General features: G+C 31.6%; 1 protein-coding gene and 2 long non-coding RNA genes across 3 annotated transcripts; 2 read left to right on the top strand and 1 right to left on the bottom strand.

Annotated features, from left to right (window-relative positions):
* Positions 1-6,300: 6,300 nt before the first annotated feature.
* LOC123911355 lies at positions 6,301-7,813 on the bottom strand. The gene is made up of 2 exons (XR_006810464.1): positions 7,538-7,813; positions 6,301-6,717 (listed from the first exon to the last, which is right to left on the bottom strand). It is a non-coding gene; the product is annotated as an uncharacterized LOC123911355 (long non-coding RNA).
* A 1,579-nt stretch (positions 7,814-9,392) lies between these two features.
* Positions 9,393-10,100, top strand: LOC123911354. Its single transcript, XR_006810463.1, has 2 exons — positions 9,393-9,561; positions 9,638-10,100. It is a non-coding gene; the product is annotated as an uncharacterized LOC123911354 (long non-coding RNA).
* Positions 10,101-11,386: 1,286 nt separating this feature from the next.
* On the top strand, positions 11,387-12,163 carry LOC123905182. Its single transcript, XM_045954812.1, has one exon. The coding sequence runs from the start codon at positions 11,387-11,389 to the stop codon at positions 12,161-12,163; it is 777 nt and encodes a 258-aa protein (XP_045810768.1).
* The last annotated feature ends 8,402 nt before the right edge of the window (positions 12,164-20,565 follow it).

Raw genomic sequence — 20,565 nt, 5'->3', positions numbered from 1 at the left:
AACAAAGTCCTTTGTCTCTTCTAACTTGCCTTTCAGTAGGGGATATACGTTTGATGTTAGGATTCTTTTGAAATTGGCTCATAGGTCGTGTAGGGGGTGTGTTGAGGATGGGGGCTGAATTTCTAGTTATAGTCTCTGGTTTGTTGGTGAATGGTTGGTTGGTAGAGTAGTTGGTATGATTGGATTTCTGTGATTTGAGGTTTGAAGCGTATTTCTCTTCATAAACCTTAGCTAGGGACACAGCTTTGACCAGTGAAGGTGGTGTGTGAATTAAGACATCACGACGGATTTCATTGCTTAATCCACTCACAAAACAATCAACCAAAGCATCATTGCTCAAACCATACACACGATTTGCTAATGATGTAAATTGCAAGTAATAATTAGCTACAGATCCAGTTTGATTCAATTTAAATAATGTAGCACGAGGACATTCATAGATGGATGGTCCAAAATCTAGTTCCAGCGCGCGAGTAAGCTCAATCCATGACATGAATGGATGAGTTCGCTGCATCATCTGGTACCAAGGCACAACATCTTTATCAAGATGGACCGATGCAATTGTTAAACGGTCTGGATCTGGTGTATCATAATATTCAAAGAATTGCTCAGCACGAAAGATCCACTCATGCACATTTTTTCCATCAAAACGCGGAAATTCGAGTTTCACATTTCTCACCTGAAACGGAAGCCTGTTGTTGTTGAGTCCAGCACCATGGTGATGCTTCGATGGCGTTTGATCAATGAGGATGTCAAGCGCAGCAAAGATCTTGTCAAACTTAGCACCGTTCTCAGCTTCAGATCTTGCTAACCGTTCGAAGATTTCAGCCTGAAGCAGCTTCGTCTCCTCTGTATTGCGCTTGATTTCGGATTCGAACGTTTGTTCATCACCCGGAGCCATGGTGTAATGAAAGCACCAATGAAATGAATAGTGATGTTAGAAAGTAGTAATGAAGTGAAGAGATGAGAATGGATGGAGCGGAGGAGTAGTATATTAATGGATTAGGGAATAATAACAAACACTTGTAGTGCACAGCTAGTATCAATGATGTGAAGAGAGAGTTTTAGGGAGAGAAGTAATAACTACACCAATCACATACTAACATAATGGTGCCTAGTACAATATATATAATATCACTACTTGGTATAATTCTTCCACATGCTGTGCTCATTGCGTGACCTCCCACTCCTACGTGGTCCCATCATTTGCGCATCATTACTAACAACCTTTCCCTCTTGCATATTGTGTGGGGTCTTTGCTGAATTATATGCTTCTAGAATGTCCTCCTCTTTTGGCCTCATTACATTCAAGTGATTTTACTAGTAGCTTAATTGACTTAATTATTTTACACACTAGTCATCTAAATTAAGTTGAAAATAACATATCGATATGTCATATGCAGTGGTTTTCGTAAGCTTTCTCACAAGTGCTTATGCTAGTAGATAAGTTAAAATAAGACGATCCAAACAAACCTCAAATGAAAATCCCTTTATTTGTGTTTGAGTTAGTTCAGGGGGAAGTGATTATATACACTTGCAATTGAAAGCATGTAGGTTTGTTTATATTGTGGTGGTTTTATAGGTTGTTAAATATTGTGTGAAAAGAGTTCAATAAGCTACATTTCCTTTTATTTTTTTCGGTTAAGACTTGTTGTAACATGACGTTGTTTTGTATCTTTCTTTATCATATGTTCACATGAACATTCCATTAATTAAAGGACTGATGTGCAATTGGATTTGACAATGCTTGTGTGAGTGAGTGATGGTGATGATGGATAGTGAGTATAAGAGAAGTTGTATTGTATTGTAAATAGAGGAAAACCAATGATTATTAACCATTTAGTAATGATTCAAAAGTTTATTTATGTATCTTTTGTGTGATGTAGATTGCAGATATTGGTCCCCTTTTTTTTAAGGGCAATACCAGTGCAGCAAGTGTGGCAGGGGAATACTAGTGTCAATAGAACTAGAATAGTATGGCTATGCCACTTCCATAACTATGATATGTTCTGGTTGCAACTCTTCGCTTTTGTCTAGCTTTGGTTTAGTCTTTGTGCTAGTGGATATTGTTCTATCTTTCTTTTGTAGCAGTAGCTTACAGTATAATTTCATTTCACTTTGTAGCATTATTACTCTTCGATGAGAATATGTTGAATATTATTCATCGGTTCTTTTTTGTTACTTGCAGGTGCAAATTATAGAAGCTAGCTAGAAGAGGAAAACTTGGAAACTAAGTGGATTTTTTTATATTTATTTTAAAGTTTTTTAAGATTATGTACACAAATTATAATGCTAGTATAACACTTTTATTATTAGTATGGTATTGGTAAAATCGTAGGAGAACATTGTTACCTATTTGTTAATTTGATAAGATTGTAAGACTATGTTAATTTTTCAATATGATGGAATTTTTTATATTTTGCTTCTTCAATGAATTTATTTTATTGTGTATTTGTCTTTTAATAGATTTAATTTTATTTTAAGGAAGTATTTTATAATGAATTAGTGGTAATCATCGTTATTTTATAATGACTATGACTAAACGCATTATAAAATAGTTACTTGACCTAAAAATTCAAATTAGACGATGATTACCACTAATCCATTATAAAATATATACTTTAGACCTACGAATTCAAATTAGACGATTACTACCATTATAAAATAGTTACTTTAGGCCTAGAAATTCAAATCAGACGATGGTTATGACTAATCGTATTATAAAATACTTAATTTTAGACTTAGGCATTCTAATTATACGATGACTACCGCTAATCCCATTATAAAATATACTTTAGACCTAGAAATTCAAATTAGACGATAACTACCCCTAATCCATCATAAAATATTTAATTTAAACCTAGGAATTCAAATTAGACGATGACTATGACTAAACGCGTTATAAAATAGTTACTTTAGACCTAAGAATTCAAATTAGACGATGACTATCACTAATCCATTATAAAATACTTACTTTAGATCTACGAATTCAAATTAGACGATGACTATGACTAAACACATTATAAAATAGTTACTTTAGACCTAGGAATTCAAATTAGACGATGACTACAACTAATCCATTATAAGATATTTACTTTAGACCTACGAATTCAAATCAAACGATTACTACCATTATAAAATAGTTACTTTAGACATAAGAATTCAAATTAGACAATGGTTATGACTAATCGCATTATAAAATAGTTATTTTGACGTATGAATTCTAATTAGACGATGATTACCGCTAATCTCATTATAAAATATACTTACTTTACACCTAGAAATTCAAATTATACGATGACTACCACTAATCCCATTATAAAAATCATAATTTAGACATTCGAATTCGAATTAGACGATGATTATGCCTAATCGCACTATAAAATACTTAATATATACCTTACAATTCAAATTAGACGATGACTACCACTAATCCATCGTAAAATACTTACTTTAGACCTAGGAATTCAAATTAGACGATGACTATGACTAAACGCATTATAAAATAGTTACTTTAGACCTAGGAATTCAAATTAGACGATGACTATCACTAATCCATTATAAAATACTAACTTTAGATTTAGGAATTCAAATTAGACGATGACTATGACTAAACACATTATAAAATAGTTACTTTAGCCTAGGAATTCAAACTAGACGATGACTACCACTAATCCATTATAAAATATTTACTTTAGACCTACGAATTCAAATCAGACGATTACTACCATTATAAAATAGTTACTTTAGACCTAGGAATTCAAATTAGACAATGGTTATGACTAATCGCATTATAAAATACTTATTTTAGACCTAAGAATTCTAATTAGACGATGACTACCAGTAATTCCATTATAAATACTTACTTTAGAACTTGAAATTAAAATTACACGATGGTTATGACTATTCTTCAAGGGCATGTAACAATTGTTTAAACGAATAAAACAAAATGGTTATGACTAATCACATTCTAAAGTGCTTAATTTATACCTAGGAATTCAAATTAGACGATGACTACCACTAATCCCATTATAAATACTTACTTTAGAACTTGAAATTCAAATTAGACGATGGTTATGATTGTTCTTCAAGAGCATGTATCAATTGTTTAAACAATTGTTTAACTCTTCTATTTGAAAAATCGAATTCTAAAATGCTTAATTTTGACCTTCGAATTCAAATTAGACATTGCTTATGCCTAATCGCACTATAAAATACTTAATTTAGACCTTGGAATTTAGACCTTGATTACAATTTATTATGTGTGAAAATAACATTGAATTTCATTATCACTATGTATATGTATTCATTAAGGCTGTTTTCAAGATTTTTAGGGTGGATATAGATTGAAGAAGTCACAATTTAATTAGGGGGAAATTGATTTACGGTAATGAATTTCAATTAATTTTGAAATTAGAACTTAAGCTAGTATTCATGGAGGTGATGAAACTTAGGTATTTTAGAACTTAAGCTACATGTATCTTCACGCAAATTTATTGGTTTACATTTCGGTCGATTTTGAGCTGGTCAATGGATCCAACATTCTAAAATCGCACTCGTTGATATCGAGAGAAACAATCTCAATGAAATAAACCAATAAAGAGAATAACAATCAAAGATAAAACAATGTTTGTATAACACTAAACATTGATTAAACAAAGTCTTACACGCCCTTGAAGAATAAGTAAGGTTTATAAAGTAAGTATTTTATAATGCGATTAGTCATAACCATTGTCTAATTTGAATTTCAAGGTCTAAGGTATGTACTTATAATGGAATTAGCGGTAGTCATCGTCCATTAACTCTGGCAAAATCTACAAGTTGCTGCAATTGTTTCCTTGGCCTTATAATTCAAATTTAGACTTTGGAATTTCAAATTAGACGATGACTACCACCGATCAATTATAAAATATTTACTTTAGACCTAGGAATTCAAATTAGACGATGACTCCACCAATCCATTATAAAATACTTACTTTACAACTAGAAATTCAAATTAGACGATGACTACCATCAATCCATTGTAAAATACTCACTTTAGACATAAGAATTCAAATCAGACGATGACTACCACTAATTTCATTATAAATACTTATTTTGGAACTTGAAATTCAAATTAGACGATGACTACCACTAATTCAATTATAAATACTTACTTTAGACCTAGAAATTCAAATTAGACGATGACTACCACTAATTCCATTATAAATACTTACTTTAGACCAAGGAATTCAAATTAGACGATGATTACCACTAATTCACTATAAAATACTTACTTTAGACCTAGAAATTCAAATTAGACGATGATTACCACTAATCCATTGTAAAATGCTTACTTTAGACCTTGAAATTCAAATTAGACGATGACTACCACTAATTCCATTATAAATACTTACTTTAGACCTAGGAATTCAAATTAGACGATGATTATCAATAATTCATTATAAAATACTTACTTTTTCAGTCCAATTAGGTTTTCGATGAGACCGTTATTACGATCTGTCTATACATTTGGAGTCCGATGATCAAAATTCTTTTTCTAATTTGTTTGTTAGTCCAATTAGGTGATATTGAACGGTCAGATTGATAAGATTCGAAATATCCGGTCAAGATCGGTAGTTTTAGTCAAACTTCACAACTTTTTCATTAGAACTAGGTTTTCGATGATACTGTTGTTATAATGCGATTAGTCATAACCATCGTTTAATTTGAATTTCAAGGTCTAAAGTAAGTACTTATAATGAAATTAGTGGTAGTCATCGTCTAATTTGAATTCCTAGGTATAAATTAAGCATTTTAGAATGCAATTAGTCGTAATCATCGTCTAATTTGAATTTCAAGGTCTAAATTAAATATTTATAATGGAATTAGTGGTAGTCATCGTCTAATTTGGATTCATAGGTTAAAATAAGTATTCTATAATGACATTAGTGGTAGACATGGTCTAATTAAAATTGTAAGGTATTAATTAGGTATTTTAGAATGCGATTAGTCATTATCATCGTCAAATTTGAATTATAAGGTATAAATTAAGTATTTTATAATGCGATTAGGCATAAAACACTGTCTAATTTAAATACCTTTAGTTATATAAATACCTTTAGTTGTAATTCTGCCTTAGTTGTTCTCGCTAATATAGCAAGGACATAATAGATTATAGAAATTTGATTTAGTGCTATTTGAATCAACTTCTTTGAGTTTATCTACTGACATAATCACTTGTGAGATTGTTTCTATAAAACTATCAACGAGTGCAATTTTAGAAAGTTGGATCCGTTGGACTCACAAACGACCGAAATGTGAACCAATAAAAATTCTTTTTAAAACTTCTCATGAAACTCATATGAAGAAAACACAAAAAGTCATAGTGCGAATTATCTCTTTTTTAATAAGCCGGAAGATCCGGTTATCTACCCAAACTAAAATTAAAGGAAATAAGAGTAACAGAGTATCATGTGGTAGGCACGTGGAAAATAAATACAAGAATTTCCCCCAAAAGACTTGCCAAGCTAAAGGCCAAAATATAAGACTCTCAGGGAGGGAGGCTCCACTGTAATTTACTTATGCATTTCCATAAATCTAAACAAATGTGAGTCGATTAGTAAGCTTGTCATTCTTGTTCTTCAACTTGCACAGATTCAGAACAAAAAGATGAAACCTGCTCTTCAACCACCACCCCTCCCAGCTTTGTTCAGCTTTAGTAAACACACAATTCCACTGTACCAAATCCAGATTCATAAAGTTAGCTAATGACTATGATATTAATGCAGAGATTAGTTATCGAGACACTTCGTAAGCACAATCTATAACATGGATTATCCAAAGTCTTTGGCATCAATGTCCAAAACAAGCTAGCATCAAACATATAGTTGTTAAAGATAGTTGAGAGACTAATGTTAATTAATAATAACCTCTTCTCAATTAAAAAAAGTTGGATTTCACCAATATTGCATTCAAGAGACAACCATAAGTTGCGTCAAAAAAGAAAAAAGAAATAAAGAGATAGCAAAAAGCTAATTGTAACACTTAATGGTTAATGGTTGGATCTATGGTTAAGTTAACAACTTAGCATATAATTGATTAGTCTTTCAATGACTAAAAATAGATCCTGCAGCTACTAATTCATCAATGAAACACAGATTTTGCAGCTGCTACTTCATCAATCTTATCAATGACTAAAAATAGTAATTGACAACTTAGTATATACTAATTGATTAGTCTTTCATACATGAATTTATGTGATTAGCCTTTTATGTAGTGAACATCTAAGTTGTCTTTGTCTGCTATAAGCTTTGTATCATGGTTATTAATTTTTCTTTAGACACAAACACATTTTCATATAACTGATTATGTGTTAACTATTTCTATAACAAACAATAAAGTAAAGTAAAACTATTTTCATAATAATATATCAATTTTCAAAACTATCAAATCACAATTTAGGGATTTGAGAGAAAGATGAAGTTAGGGTTTAGTGGTATTCACAGATAGAGAAAACGAACGATGGGTACACAGAGAGAGGGTTGCAGAGACTTACGATGGTGAGCGGTGGCAGCTCGTCGGAAGAACATCAACGGATGCGAGTGGAACGTGAAATTGCAGAGAAGGGGAAAGATTTTTGTGGTCTTTATCAAAGAGGGAAACATGATTTCAAGAAGGAGAAAGATATTTTTGATGTAGATCTACTCAAATCGGAATTTCTTTGTAAAGGTTGTAGATGAAGTAGATGAATGATGAAGCTTTGTCGTTGGAAGTAGAAGAACATGTGAAAGTGAGAAGGAAGGGCAAAATCGTAATCACATAAAGCTTTTCAATTTTTTAATTTTTCAATATCCAGGTGGGCCTACGGTAAAATAGTGAAAAAGTGGGGGTGTAGCAAGGGGTGCACCCTAAAAGGGTCCATAATAGATGCTGCCATAAAGTAAATGACACACAAGAGTTGTTAACCCAGTTCAGCCTAACAGCCTACTCTGGGGGATACCAATCCAGGAATGAAGTCCACTATCAGCAGTATTACTTCGAAGCTAAACTCACCCGTTTACAACTTCTTACTTAATCACTACCCAATGACACTTCTACCTAGGAACTCCTAGATATGAGACCTCGTCCCAATTCCCACCTTAACAACACACTCAGCGTTGTTATTAACTTCAACGATTACAAACGTGGAGACACACTCCTAAGAAACTAGGATTCACTCTTGCTTAAAAGCTTGCGAGCAAATCACACAACACACTAGAACAATCTCCGTACTTCAAAGCTTAGGAGAAGTTCACACTTACAACTCAATAAACACAGGTCCTAAGCTTGCATCAATGAGATACAAGAAAGGCTCACAATTAACACTCTAAAATCCCTAAAACACACGCTTTGTAAGAACACGATTTTAGATGCTTGAAACCATATGTTTGCCTTCGTATTTATAGTAGTAGAACGACTTGGGCTTCAAGACAAAATTAGGGCTTCTAGAATTGCGGCAGCAGCTGATATATTTTTGAAAATAATAGTTCTATTTTTTCCATATTTAATAATTGAATTAGTGGTAGTCATCGTCTAATTTAAATTGCAAAGTAACCTCCATCTCTTAACACTTGTTTTATCTCTCCTCTAAAAAAATATATTATTTGAGAAACTAATCTTAGTAACTTCTCATTTTTACTTATTTTCTGATTATTTTTAGATTCTAAAGTAAGTATTTATAATTGAATTAGTGGTAGTCATCGTCTAATTTGAATTTCAAGTTCCAAAGTATTTATAATGAAATTAGTGGTAGTCATCGTCTGATTTGAATTCTTATGTCTAAAGTAAGTATTTTACAATGGATTGATGGTAGTCATTGTCTAATTTGAATTCCTAGGTCTAAAGTAAGTATTTATAATTGAATTAGTGGTAGTCATCGTCTAATTTGAATTGCAAAGTAACCTCCATCTCTTAACACTTGTTTTATCTCTCCTCTAAAAAAATATATTATTTGAGAAACTAATCTTAGTAACTTCTCATTTTTACTTATTTTCTGATTATTTTTAGATTCTGATTTTTTTAAGAAACTATAACAAATGGATGCAATATTTTTAAAAGTGATTATTTTTATAAAATAAAAGTGATATTTTTTCCTAAAAAAAAGCTGTAATAAATAGCCTCTAAAGAAATTATCAAACGTCTTAATCCCTTCTTAGTTGTCACTATATGAAAATAATATTTTTACCATATTTAATAAACAAGCCCTACAATTTAACCTTTTGATGAGAGAATAGGTTTTTTTTTTTTATAAAAAATGAGAGAATAGGTGTAAAATGTTAGTGACCTATTATCCTCGCAATAAGTCATATGATGTATATTATATTTTTCAATGTATAAAATATAATATCTCAGCTCTTTTTATTCATGTTTAATATATTATTTTATCTCTATAAATAGTCGACAATTGTATAAATGTTTCACTTCACTATACTCTTAACTGATCAAGGATGAAAACCAAGACTTTTATTTTCTTGTTATTTCTTTGTGCTGAAATTCTTATCTTTATTGTGGCAATTAAGCAATCCAATGATGAAAAACAACGTATAAGATAGATTTAATGAGCAATTTCTTTCTTCTTTTATTATATATTTAATAAATTGTGTTTGTTCATTTGTAGTTGGCGCAACAAAAGAATCCAAAACCAAATTTGCAATAGATCATTGGAAAAGGACTAGTTGGAGAAGCACGTTTCCAAAAAAAGATGTTAAAGGAGGGAAAAAAATTGAACAAAACCCAGTAGAATCAGGTTCAGGAGGAAATGGCGATGAAGGAAGTGCACAAGGCGAAGCTATACAAAATGGAGGTGAAAAAGAAATATGAAGTAGACTTGATAGAGGAGGAAGAGGAAAAAAATAATAAAAAATCTTAGGCAGGTTGGGGATATTGGAGAGGCGGCGTAGGTAGCAAACAATTGTGGGTGTGTGGTGTAAGACACATAATTTAATTATTGTGAACACTTCGGTACACATTTTATTTAGATATGTATCAGTATATCGTAGAGGTGTATACTACCAGAAAAAGTTAATAAACACCTCAGTATCATCAGATAGGTCTAAAAATTAATAAACACTCTTTGTCAACCTATCAGAATTATCCACCTCAGTAGTGTACTAGTACATATCGAAATAAAATGCATACCAAAGAATTCACCTTTAATTATAACTAGAATGGGGGTTAATGTCTATATGAGACTATCTACTACTAATATAATAAAGTTAATTACTACCAACTTTACTAAATTACACTAAATATTCCTAATCAAATTTATAATATCTAGTGGTCCTAATTGTCATTTTGTTCCACTAAACATGCAAAACCTTATCGTTATTTGAATTTTCTCATTTTATTAACAAACAACGCTTTTTTTATCTTCACTAAATTCTACTCCATTTTTATTTATATTTAAGAAAATAATATACAATACAAATAATTATCAAACTAACCTAATTTAGTAATTTAATACATAAGCAAAAGACGAGATGATTTTGTAAAAATAATTCAACTACGCATATATTAACTCTTTGTTTCACTAAGCAAACAAAACATTATCCTTATTTGAATTTTCCTTACTTTTAACAACAAACAACATTTTTCTTCCACTCAATTCTACCCTAGTTTTATGTACTCTTATATAAAAATACAGGAGTAATGTATTGATAAATATATGTAAGAGTTATTTCCAAAATATCAGTGTTAATAATCAGAATTATATCAGTGTTATTGAATGTGTTCTAGTGATTGAGCAATGAATGGGGCGACTTGCATGTGCATGGTTCGATTCCCACATTTTGCTGTTTTTGCATTTTATTTGTTGAATTGATTTGAATTATTAAAATTCGAATTTTTAGCAAAACTGTAACTGCAGCAAGAGATATACATGCCAACACACTAGGAGAGCAGTTTTGGATTTATTTCAAACTGAATACATCAATAACTGTTATGAAGAGAAGTTTATTTTACTCAAGTAATAGTTATTTTCTCTATAAATAGAGAAACATGGACACGTAAAAGAAATAATAACTTGGTCAATTCCTCTCCCATTTACAATACTCTAAATCATCTTTCTTTTCATTAATGCATGAATGAATTGAAGGAATAATCTTTCTGTAAACTATTATCAAAGATATGCTTGTTGTGATAGTGCAAACCACTACAAGGTGATCAAAGTATCCTGCAGGGTATTCGACGTACATCCCAATTGCATCCAATACACATTATTGGTGGGGCGAATAGAACTTAAAGGTTAGTGTGAAAACACGCTTTGAATCTTTACGTGCATCCATCATTGACATCTTCTTTGTTTAAGTGTTGCAGTATCTTCCCCAAAAATCTCTAACAATCTTTAGGTTCTAATATTTCTTAATCAATGGTTGCATCACTCAAAGAAATGACTTCTGATTTTGTGAAATTGGAGAGGTTTGATGGAGGCCATTTTAACCGATGGCAGAAAAAGATGAAATTTCTTCTCACAACCTTGAAAGTGGTGTATGTTCTGAATACCACAAGACCAACAGAGAGGGAAAATGAAAGGATTGCTGAAACAAGAGACAAACAGAAGTGGGAAAATGATGATTACATCTGCATGGGCCACATTCTCAATGGATTATCAGACTCACTTTTTGACATCTACCAAAGTAGCGGTTCTGCAAAGGAACTATGGGAGAAACTGGAAACAAGATATATGTTGGAAGACGCTACCAGTAAGAAATTTCTTGTCTCTCAATTTAATAATTATAACATGGTAGACTCTAGACCAGTGATGGAACAATTATATGAACTTGAACGAATTCTTAACAACTTTAAGCAACATAAAATGCACATGGATGAAACAATCATTGTTTCTTCCATAATAGATAAACTTCCTCCATCATGGAAAGATTTTAAAAAGTCCTTGAAACATAAGAAAGAAGACATTTCTCTTGAGCAGTTAGGAAATCACATTCGTCTTGAAGAAGAGTATCGTAAACAGGATGATACTAAGAATCAAAATGCTCATGAGAAGGTATATGTTTTAGTGGATGGAAAGTCTAGTAAATCCAAGGATAATATGGATATAGATGGAGAAAATGTTCATGACAACAACAATGGACATGGACAAAAGAAAAGAAAGAGAGGAAGTTGCTTCCATTGTGGTAAGCCGTGACATTTCAAGAGTGAATGTAAGTTCTTCAAAAAGTTGAACAAAGAGAAGAACTCTAGTGCACAAGAGGATCATCTTGTTGCATAGAAGTCACTTCTAGAAATTTCTCACCCTTAAGAATATATGTTATGTACCCGATGATGGGAATGTTGTAATTTAAGTGTGTTTGCTTGTAACTAGTTATGAATTTGTAATTTGGTTTGTAATTTGCTTTGCATAACTTATTGTGTGTAGTGCTTTATAACATGATACTGTGATTTATATTTATATTATTGTTTTTGTATGATTATTATAGAGATTGATGTCTAATTCTCATGAATTCCTATAAGCATGAATTGTTGATTTTACTTCTAATAAGACTATTTGATTAAACGAGTAAGAAGAGTTTAAAGTACTTGAATCACTGTTTCCAAATTTCTATTTCAAATGCAGTACATGAATTTTAACTAACTACTTGGTTTAAAATGTCATGATTGTTATAGTAGTATACTGATATGTGTCTATTAATAGCAATGTTCATAGTTTGATAATTTTGAAAAAGTGATATATAGCATGATATCGAAAACCACCAGAGGTTGTTTAATACAATGCTTTTTCATGATGCCAGACATGCTTAGTGTGTGGAGACTATAAAATTTAAGTTATTATGATTGCTAATGTTAATAATTTTCATGTTTAATGTATGTGTATGATAAGCAATATGACATGCATTATTTTATAGAATTGAAATTTAATTCTTAAGTGTTTTTTAGATTTGACTATATGTGTATGATTAACATGTATGTGACTCATAATTTGTTATTTTAAGATTATGGTTATTGTTGATCATTGGAAATTTGATGATCATTATTATACATTTTTTATATTTTGAATAAATGATATTCGGTGAATGTTGAAACGGAAGTGAAAACTTTAAATCGTAATGCTTGTTATTAAATGGTTTAGTTTAATAACAAATGTGAAATGATTTAAAATGAGTTTGTATAAAATACAAAGTAATTGAATGACTCAGAGTCATGAATTTGTGATAGTTGGTTAAACTATCAAGAATATATAAAAGGCATAGCTATGAAAATGATTGAATATTCAAAATTATTTAAGAGGAAAACTTGCAATTATTTGACGAAATGATTGACAAGGTTATGATGTCTTCGGATATGATGTTAAAATCATTGAAAACGTCATAAGGGATGTGATACAAACCCGGATCTAATTGATCACCAATGGTGGAAACTCAACTCACACTTGAATAATATCAAGTCTTGAGTTCAATGGTGAAAGTACACTATTAGAGTAATTGAAGTACTTGATAATAGATACATCCCAAGGGGTAAAAGTACTTGGACCATAAGATTGAAAGTGGTAGGATGAGGTTTTCCTCTTAATAGACATATAACATATATTTGCTTGAATGCATAATTATGGGTGCATTTATGATATAGTCTACCTATATGAGAATGAAGTGAGGCCGCTTCATAGAGTTCAAGGGTTTGACTCTTAAATTCTCATGAAAAGGATATGTGACACAAGGCCTTATTGAATGTGTCAAAGTTATTAATTCTTTTGATAATACCGAGATTTCATGTGTAAGTTATGCACACACTTGTTCTAATGAATAGTTGGTTCAAAGCTTGTCTATCAATGTCTATTCGGAATAAGTGGAACACATTATCTTACTAAGTAATGGTTCAAATCGTGAGATACCATTATCTGAAACCATGATATTTCCAGAAATATGGATTTAGTCATATTTTGTAAATGGTGGGGGATTGTAAGAGTTATTTCCAAAATATCAGTGTTAATAATCAGAATTATATCAGTGTTATTGAATGTGTTCTAGTGGTTGAGCAATGAATGGGGCGACTTGCATGTGCATGGTTCGATTCCCACATTTTGCTGTTTTTGCATTTTATTTGTTGAATTGATTTGAATTATTAAAATTCGAATTTTTAGCAAAACTGTAACTGCAGCAAGAGATATACATGCCAACACACTAGGAGAGCAGTTTTGGATTTATTTCAAACTGAATACATCAATAACTGTTATGAAGAGAAGTTTATTTTACTCAAGTAATAGTTATTTTCTCTATAAATAGAGAAACATGGACACGTAAAAGAAATAATAACTTGGTCAATTCCTCTCCCATTTACAATACTCTAAATCATCTTTCTTTTCATTAATGCATGAATGAATTGAAAGAATAATCTTTCTGTAAACTATTATCAAAGATATGCTTGTTGTGATAGTGCAAACCACTACAAGGTGATCAAAGTATCCTGCAGGGTATTCGCCGTACATCCCAATTGCATCCAATACACATTATTGGTGGGGGCGAATAGAACCTAAAGGTTAGTGTGAAAACACGCTTTGAATCTTTACGTGCATCCATCATTGACATCTTCTTTGTTTAAGTGTTGCAGTATCTTCCCCAAAAATCTCCAACAATATATATAAAAGAATTGTTGGATAAATGGTTGTCATTGCTACATAAAAGTTTACGGGATAAGTATTGATCACTGATACATAAACAATTATATAACAAATACTTTTTTTTAAACAACGGGACAATTTTTTTTTTTTTTTTACAATTAGTCCTTATTGATAAATATACAAAAAAAATGTTGCCATTGATGCATAAAAAATGTTGGATAAATATTTTTCATTGATAATTATAAATATTATAATTGATACCTAAAATATTACAAGACAACTATTGATCACTGATACATAAAAAGTTATGTAACAAATAGTTTTTTTTAACGAGACAATTAGTTCTTATTGTGATCTGAGGTATTAGAACCAGATGGTTCCTTCAGTGAAATAAGGCTTGTCTTGATGGAGGTTGCGAGCTGCAGAGACAATAGGAAAGGGTACATGCAAAAATGTAATTGTAACATCCCAATTTTATTATTAGGTTATTTATTTATTTGTTTATGTGGCGGATAACTTTCGTAACTTAGTATTTGTGAGATTTGGATAATTTTAGTTAATTAATGGAATTATAGAAGTTGTTGAGTTAAATACTAGAATTAATGGAATAAATCCACTAGGTGGGAGGGTATTTTAGTTTAGAATAGTGATTTAACCTAACTATATAAGGGGAGTTTAGAGAGAGAAGTAGTCTTTGTATGCAAATTGAGAAAGAGGTAGAGAGAAGGAAGAGAGAAAAGAAGGGTTTATGAAGAAGATAGTGAAGAACAAGCCATTGTTATATTTCAAATAACATAAAGGTATGAGAGTAGTATTCTAATCTAGGGTGATTCATAGAAAGAGGAGAAAACCCATTTTCTCCATCCCAATCTTTCTACACTCTTTTTCTTTAGTATTGGATCTTTGAGATTTATTTATGAAAATGAAACCTTTTTGATTAGTTGATGTATATGTTACTCATAACTAATTAGAAGTATGAATTGATGGGATAAAAATTGGAAATTTGTAGATGCTTGTTAAGCTTTTGACAGTTTACGAGTTTTGTATAAAATGGATGAATCTCATGAATCTTGCATGAGTTGAAGTTAATTCGTGTTTATATGCTTAAAGTTATGATTTTTATGCTTTATTGTTAGAATTGATGATTTTGGGGTTTTCTAAGTGAGAACCCGAGAACAGAGTTTCTGTTTTCTGGTCTACTCGCTTAGCGATGTTGAATCAAAATTGATTTGTTAATCTCTCTATATGGTTTTGATAATAACAAAGTATTTAAAGGACAATTGGTGTTACTAATGATTTGCTTAAGTCTGCAGGTTTAAAGAAGACATTCATTGTACAGTCTTAAGCAAAGAGTATCCAAAAGAAGCAAGCTCGCTAAAACGCCTATGAAGAATTCTGCCTACAAGTCTTAAGAAGCGGACTCTTGAAGCATAAGGCAGACTCTGAATGTTCTGCATCTGATTGTTACCTTTGTAAGACCATAAGCTATCTTAAAAGGTTCTGACTTTTGGAAAGGATAAAGCAGAAAAACAATTGTCTAGTCAATTGTACTTTCCTATTTTAGCTTAGACAGTTATACAATGAAAGAAAGGAGCAGATATTATCCAAAAACCAAAAGCTTCAACACGATCGTTGCAGACAAAGTCCAACAACTCTCTGCAACTCACAAGGCTCAATGCAAAACTCCTACAACAGCTTCTCCAATGGATACATTTCTTGTAACTGTGCTTAAATTGCGAGCACCTCTGATTATATATCAAGTGTTCATTTGTAATCTATCTTAACTTGGTTAAGTTAGAAGAAGTCTCTTTATGTTATGCTTGAGCAAAGAGAAGTCTCGTGTACGTAGTACTTTAGCATGGAAGTCCTAGGTCGAGGTCTGGGCAAGGAAGACCTAAGTAGGTGTACTTGGACAACGAATTCCTTAGCAAGGTGCTAGGGCATTTATAATCATTTGTGATTATAGTGAATTCCCTTAAAGAGTCAAGGGGATTGGACTACTCTCGTTAGTGGGAGGAATTAGTATAAAAAATGTTGTGTGTTTTCTTCTCTCTCTATATCTTGTTATTAATTGAGTAATATTAGAGAATAAACATGATTGTGATGATGATAACATGTTATGATTAATTAGTGAAAACTTTTTTGAACTGTATGATTTCTTTTTTTTTTTTAAACCAAAAAGATGCTAGCTAAGTGCTAGGCATCCCAAAATATCTATATATATAAATCCTAGATAGTTGTGGAATTGCCTATCTAAACCCTAATCCACAAACCAATGAAAACCTTTCATTTAGCCACATCATCCACTTACATTCATTTAATGTGGGGTACTAATTGTAATTATTATTATTATTGTTATTATTATTATTGTTGTTGTTGTTTTGGGTTATTATTCATTTTAAATTTTTTTGTTCATTTTATTATTTTGTGTATTTTATTGTTTTTTTTTTCAAAAAAGTTAATGTTTTTGCTAATAACCTTTTGTCCAATCTTTGTAAATATAAGAAGTTGGTCGATTGTCAGGACTACTTTCTAATGTTAGTAAAAAAAATAGATAAAATAAAATTTACTAATGGTTGTTATGCCTTTTATCATATTCGATATTTTAGTAAGAGTTGGTTTATCTTTGCTCCAATAAGTTTCAAATTAATATAAATGTCAAATTCGATAATACAGTAGTTTTTTGGTAAAAGATAATGAAGTAGTTTATTCAACTCAGAATCCTCCAATGAGATTTATAATATAAATAAAAACTTATGTTTCAACATCGATTGTTTTCTATGGTCAATTATATGTTGTCATTTCCATAGTTATTTTGAAGAATGGGTTAAAGATATTGCTAATCAATGTTAATGAAGAAGATACCAAAGTAATTTCAAATGTGATGTATAAATAAGTTTTTTAAATGTATAAACATCTATATATATAATTCCTAGATAGTTGTGCAACCACTAATCTAACCACAGTGTATAAGTATGACCACAAACCGTTTTTATAGTGACATGACAATTTATGGATTACTGACTTATTTTGGTAGATGCAATATGATCCATTGTAATCTTTTTGAAATGTATAAACACATCTTTAATATCTATCTTATATTTACATCACTTTTTTTTTTTTATTATTATTATTTTGTTGTTGTTGATGTTATTATTATAATTTTCATAATACTTATTGTTTCAATTTATACGAATGATTTTCCAACATTATAATATAAAATTCCGCATAACACTCGTGCATCGCACGGGTGTGGGACTAGTATAAATATATAATAACAAGTAGATATAAATGGAGGGGACTAGACCAAGACTCCATTTAAGAAACACAAAACCTGAAAACAGTTACGCCAAACTTGTTTTTTACATAACTGTCCCTAATAAACATAGGTGCTTCATGCCAGTAAGTAATAGAATGTAAAGTAAGACCTTGATTAGCAAGTGTATCAGCAACTTGGTTTCCTTCTCGGAATATATGAGTGACAATACAGTTCATTTGCATGAAGAGAACCATTGCATTGTGCCATCTATTTTTTAATGACCAAGGTATAGTATCAGCAACATTACTAACAGTCGAGACCACTGATGCAGAGTCTGACTCTAGCCACAGATTATGCCAATTGAACTAATGGGCAATTTCTATAGCTCTAATAGCACCACATAATTCAGCTTGATAGGAAGTAGAAATTCCTAAAGGTTCGGCAAAACCAAGAATAAAATCAGCTGCATTGTTTCTGAATATGCCACCACAAGAGGAAAGACCAGGATTACCTTTGGAAGCTCCATCAATATTGCATTTGATCCAGGTAGGCAGAGGGGGGTTCCATAAAATTTCTTTGATCACGGGTATTCTAGGATGATGAATTGTGACTTTAAAATGCTTAAGTATAGTAAAGTCTCTAACGGAATTGGAAGATACTTTGCTAGTATTGTTGCCGGACAAAGAAGTACTGGCCTGCTTTCTAACAAACCATAAAATATTGAGTAAATTGATCAATGCAGCAGTGACTGCAATCTTACATTGTGGAGACCAATTCAAATCATAAATTTTCCACATGTCGTCCATAGAAGTGAATTGCGGCACTAAATTAAGACAACTACCAAACCATGACCAAATTTTGATTGCATAATCACATTCAAAAAAGATATGGAAAGTGGATTCTTCATGACAACTGCACAAATTGCACATAGAGGGGATAAAACAACCTCTTACCTTTAAATTCTCATCTGTTGGAATTTTGTTGTGCATGAGCCTCCAAACTAAAAGGGATTTAGATGGTGGAATATCTGAGTTCCAAATAGCTTTGGCCCAATCAAGGTCTTGAAGCTGTTGCAGCTTAAAATTATAAGCTTCCTTTAGTTGTAAGTCACCTGTATCTGAATGTTTCCATATAAGCTTATCTTGAGAAATCTCCGAAGGAATAGTCTCTTGCTGAACAATGCAGACAAGATTGCTGAAATGTTGATGCATCTGTGGGGGGAAAATCCATTGGAACATTAAATTGCTCAGCAAGAATTGTACCACACCAGTTATCATTCCAAAAATTGATTTCTTCACCATTGCCAAGAAGCCAAATTGTATTATCTGTGATTACTGAAAACTCTTCTTTTATACTACTCCAGATGGAAGAAGAGATATGATGATGGATAATATTCCTTTTCCTGATGACTCTATCTTTTAGTAGATTTGCCCAAGAATTTTGAGAATTGATAAGGTTCCAACAGAGTTTCAAATTTGTTGCTTTATTCAAGCTTGAGAGAGATCTTAAATTCAAACCCCCTTGAGAAAGAGGCCTGCAAACTTTCTTCCATGAAACAGTTACAAGTTTTTTCATTTCAATATCTCCACTCCACAAAAAATTCAGGATACATCTCTCCACTTCTTTGATCAAAGAAACAGGCCAAGAATAGAGGGATATACTATACATCATCATGCTTTGTATCACTGACCTAACCAATTGCACCCTTCCAGCAATAGATAGAAGAGAGGCCTTCCAAGCTGATAGCTTCATTTTAATCTTGTCTGCAATTGGTTGTAAATGACAAACTTTTGGCTTCCCTTTGAAAATTGGAACTCCAAGATAATAGAAAGGAAGAGTACCAATTTTGAAGTTAAGCAGCTGAACAATAATAGCTAACCTGTCTTGAGTGATAGACCTAGAAATAATAGTGGACTTACATGTGTTGATTATCTGACCAGATTCTGAAGCATATCTGTCAAATAAATCTTTAAGAAAAGTAAGACCAGATATTTTACCTTTGCAAAAAATCATCAAATCATCTGCATAGAAAGTATGAGATGGAACATTGACATTCCTAGTTGCCTTGATAAGATCAAGCTTTCCATCAGCTACCAGCTTGAAGATACTTCTACTTAACACATCCTCTTCCAAACAAAAGAGAAGTGGAGAGAGAGGGTCCCCCTGCCTGACTCCTCTAGTACAATTGAAGTAACCATGAGATCTTCCATTAACTGAAACCGATAAGAAAGCAGATTGCAGATTGCATTCTGAAAGTGTTAAAGTGTTTTGGATTTAATGATTTCTAATTGGTGATGATTTAACTGTAGTGTTGTGATGAATGTGTGTTGATAACATAATTTGATTACATGTTTAATGTTGATGATTGTATGCACTAGTGGAAAAAACACTTTTTAAATCGGTTCCTGGAGGCTATTTAAATCGGTTGGGCGACCGATTTAGAAGCCGTCGATTTAGTAAGTTTTCTTTGATTTAAATCGGCACCTCAACCCGATTTAAATGTTTTAATTAAATCGGGTAGCCCGATTTCTTTTACGCTATTTAAATCGGTCGGATCCATTTTTTTAAAAATACTATTTTTTTAAAGCCTTTTTTAACTCGGCTGACCCGATTTAAATTATTAAATTACATCGGTTCAACCAACTTAAATAGAGTTATTTTAGATCCGTCTGGCCGATTTAAATTCACGAATTTAGATCGGTTCGGCCAATTTAAT

Source organism: Trifolium pratense, linkage group LG2 (genome assembly GCF_020283565.1).
Source record: "Trifolium pratense cultivar HEN17-A07 linkage group LG2, ARS_RC_1.1, whole genome shotgun sequence".
In the NCBI taxonomy this organism is placed as follows: domain Eukaryota; kingdom Viridiplantae; phylum Streptophyta; class Magnoliopsida; order Fabales; family Fabaceae; genus Trifolium; species Trifolium pratense.
The sequence above is the reverse complement of the archived record's forward strand: the minus strand, read 5'-3'. Positions and strand labels throughout refer to the sequence as shown.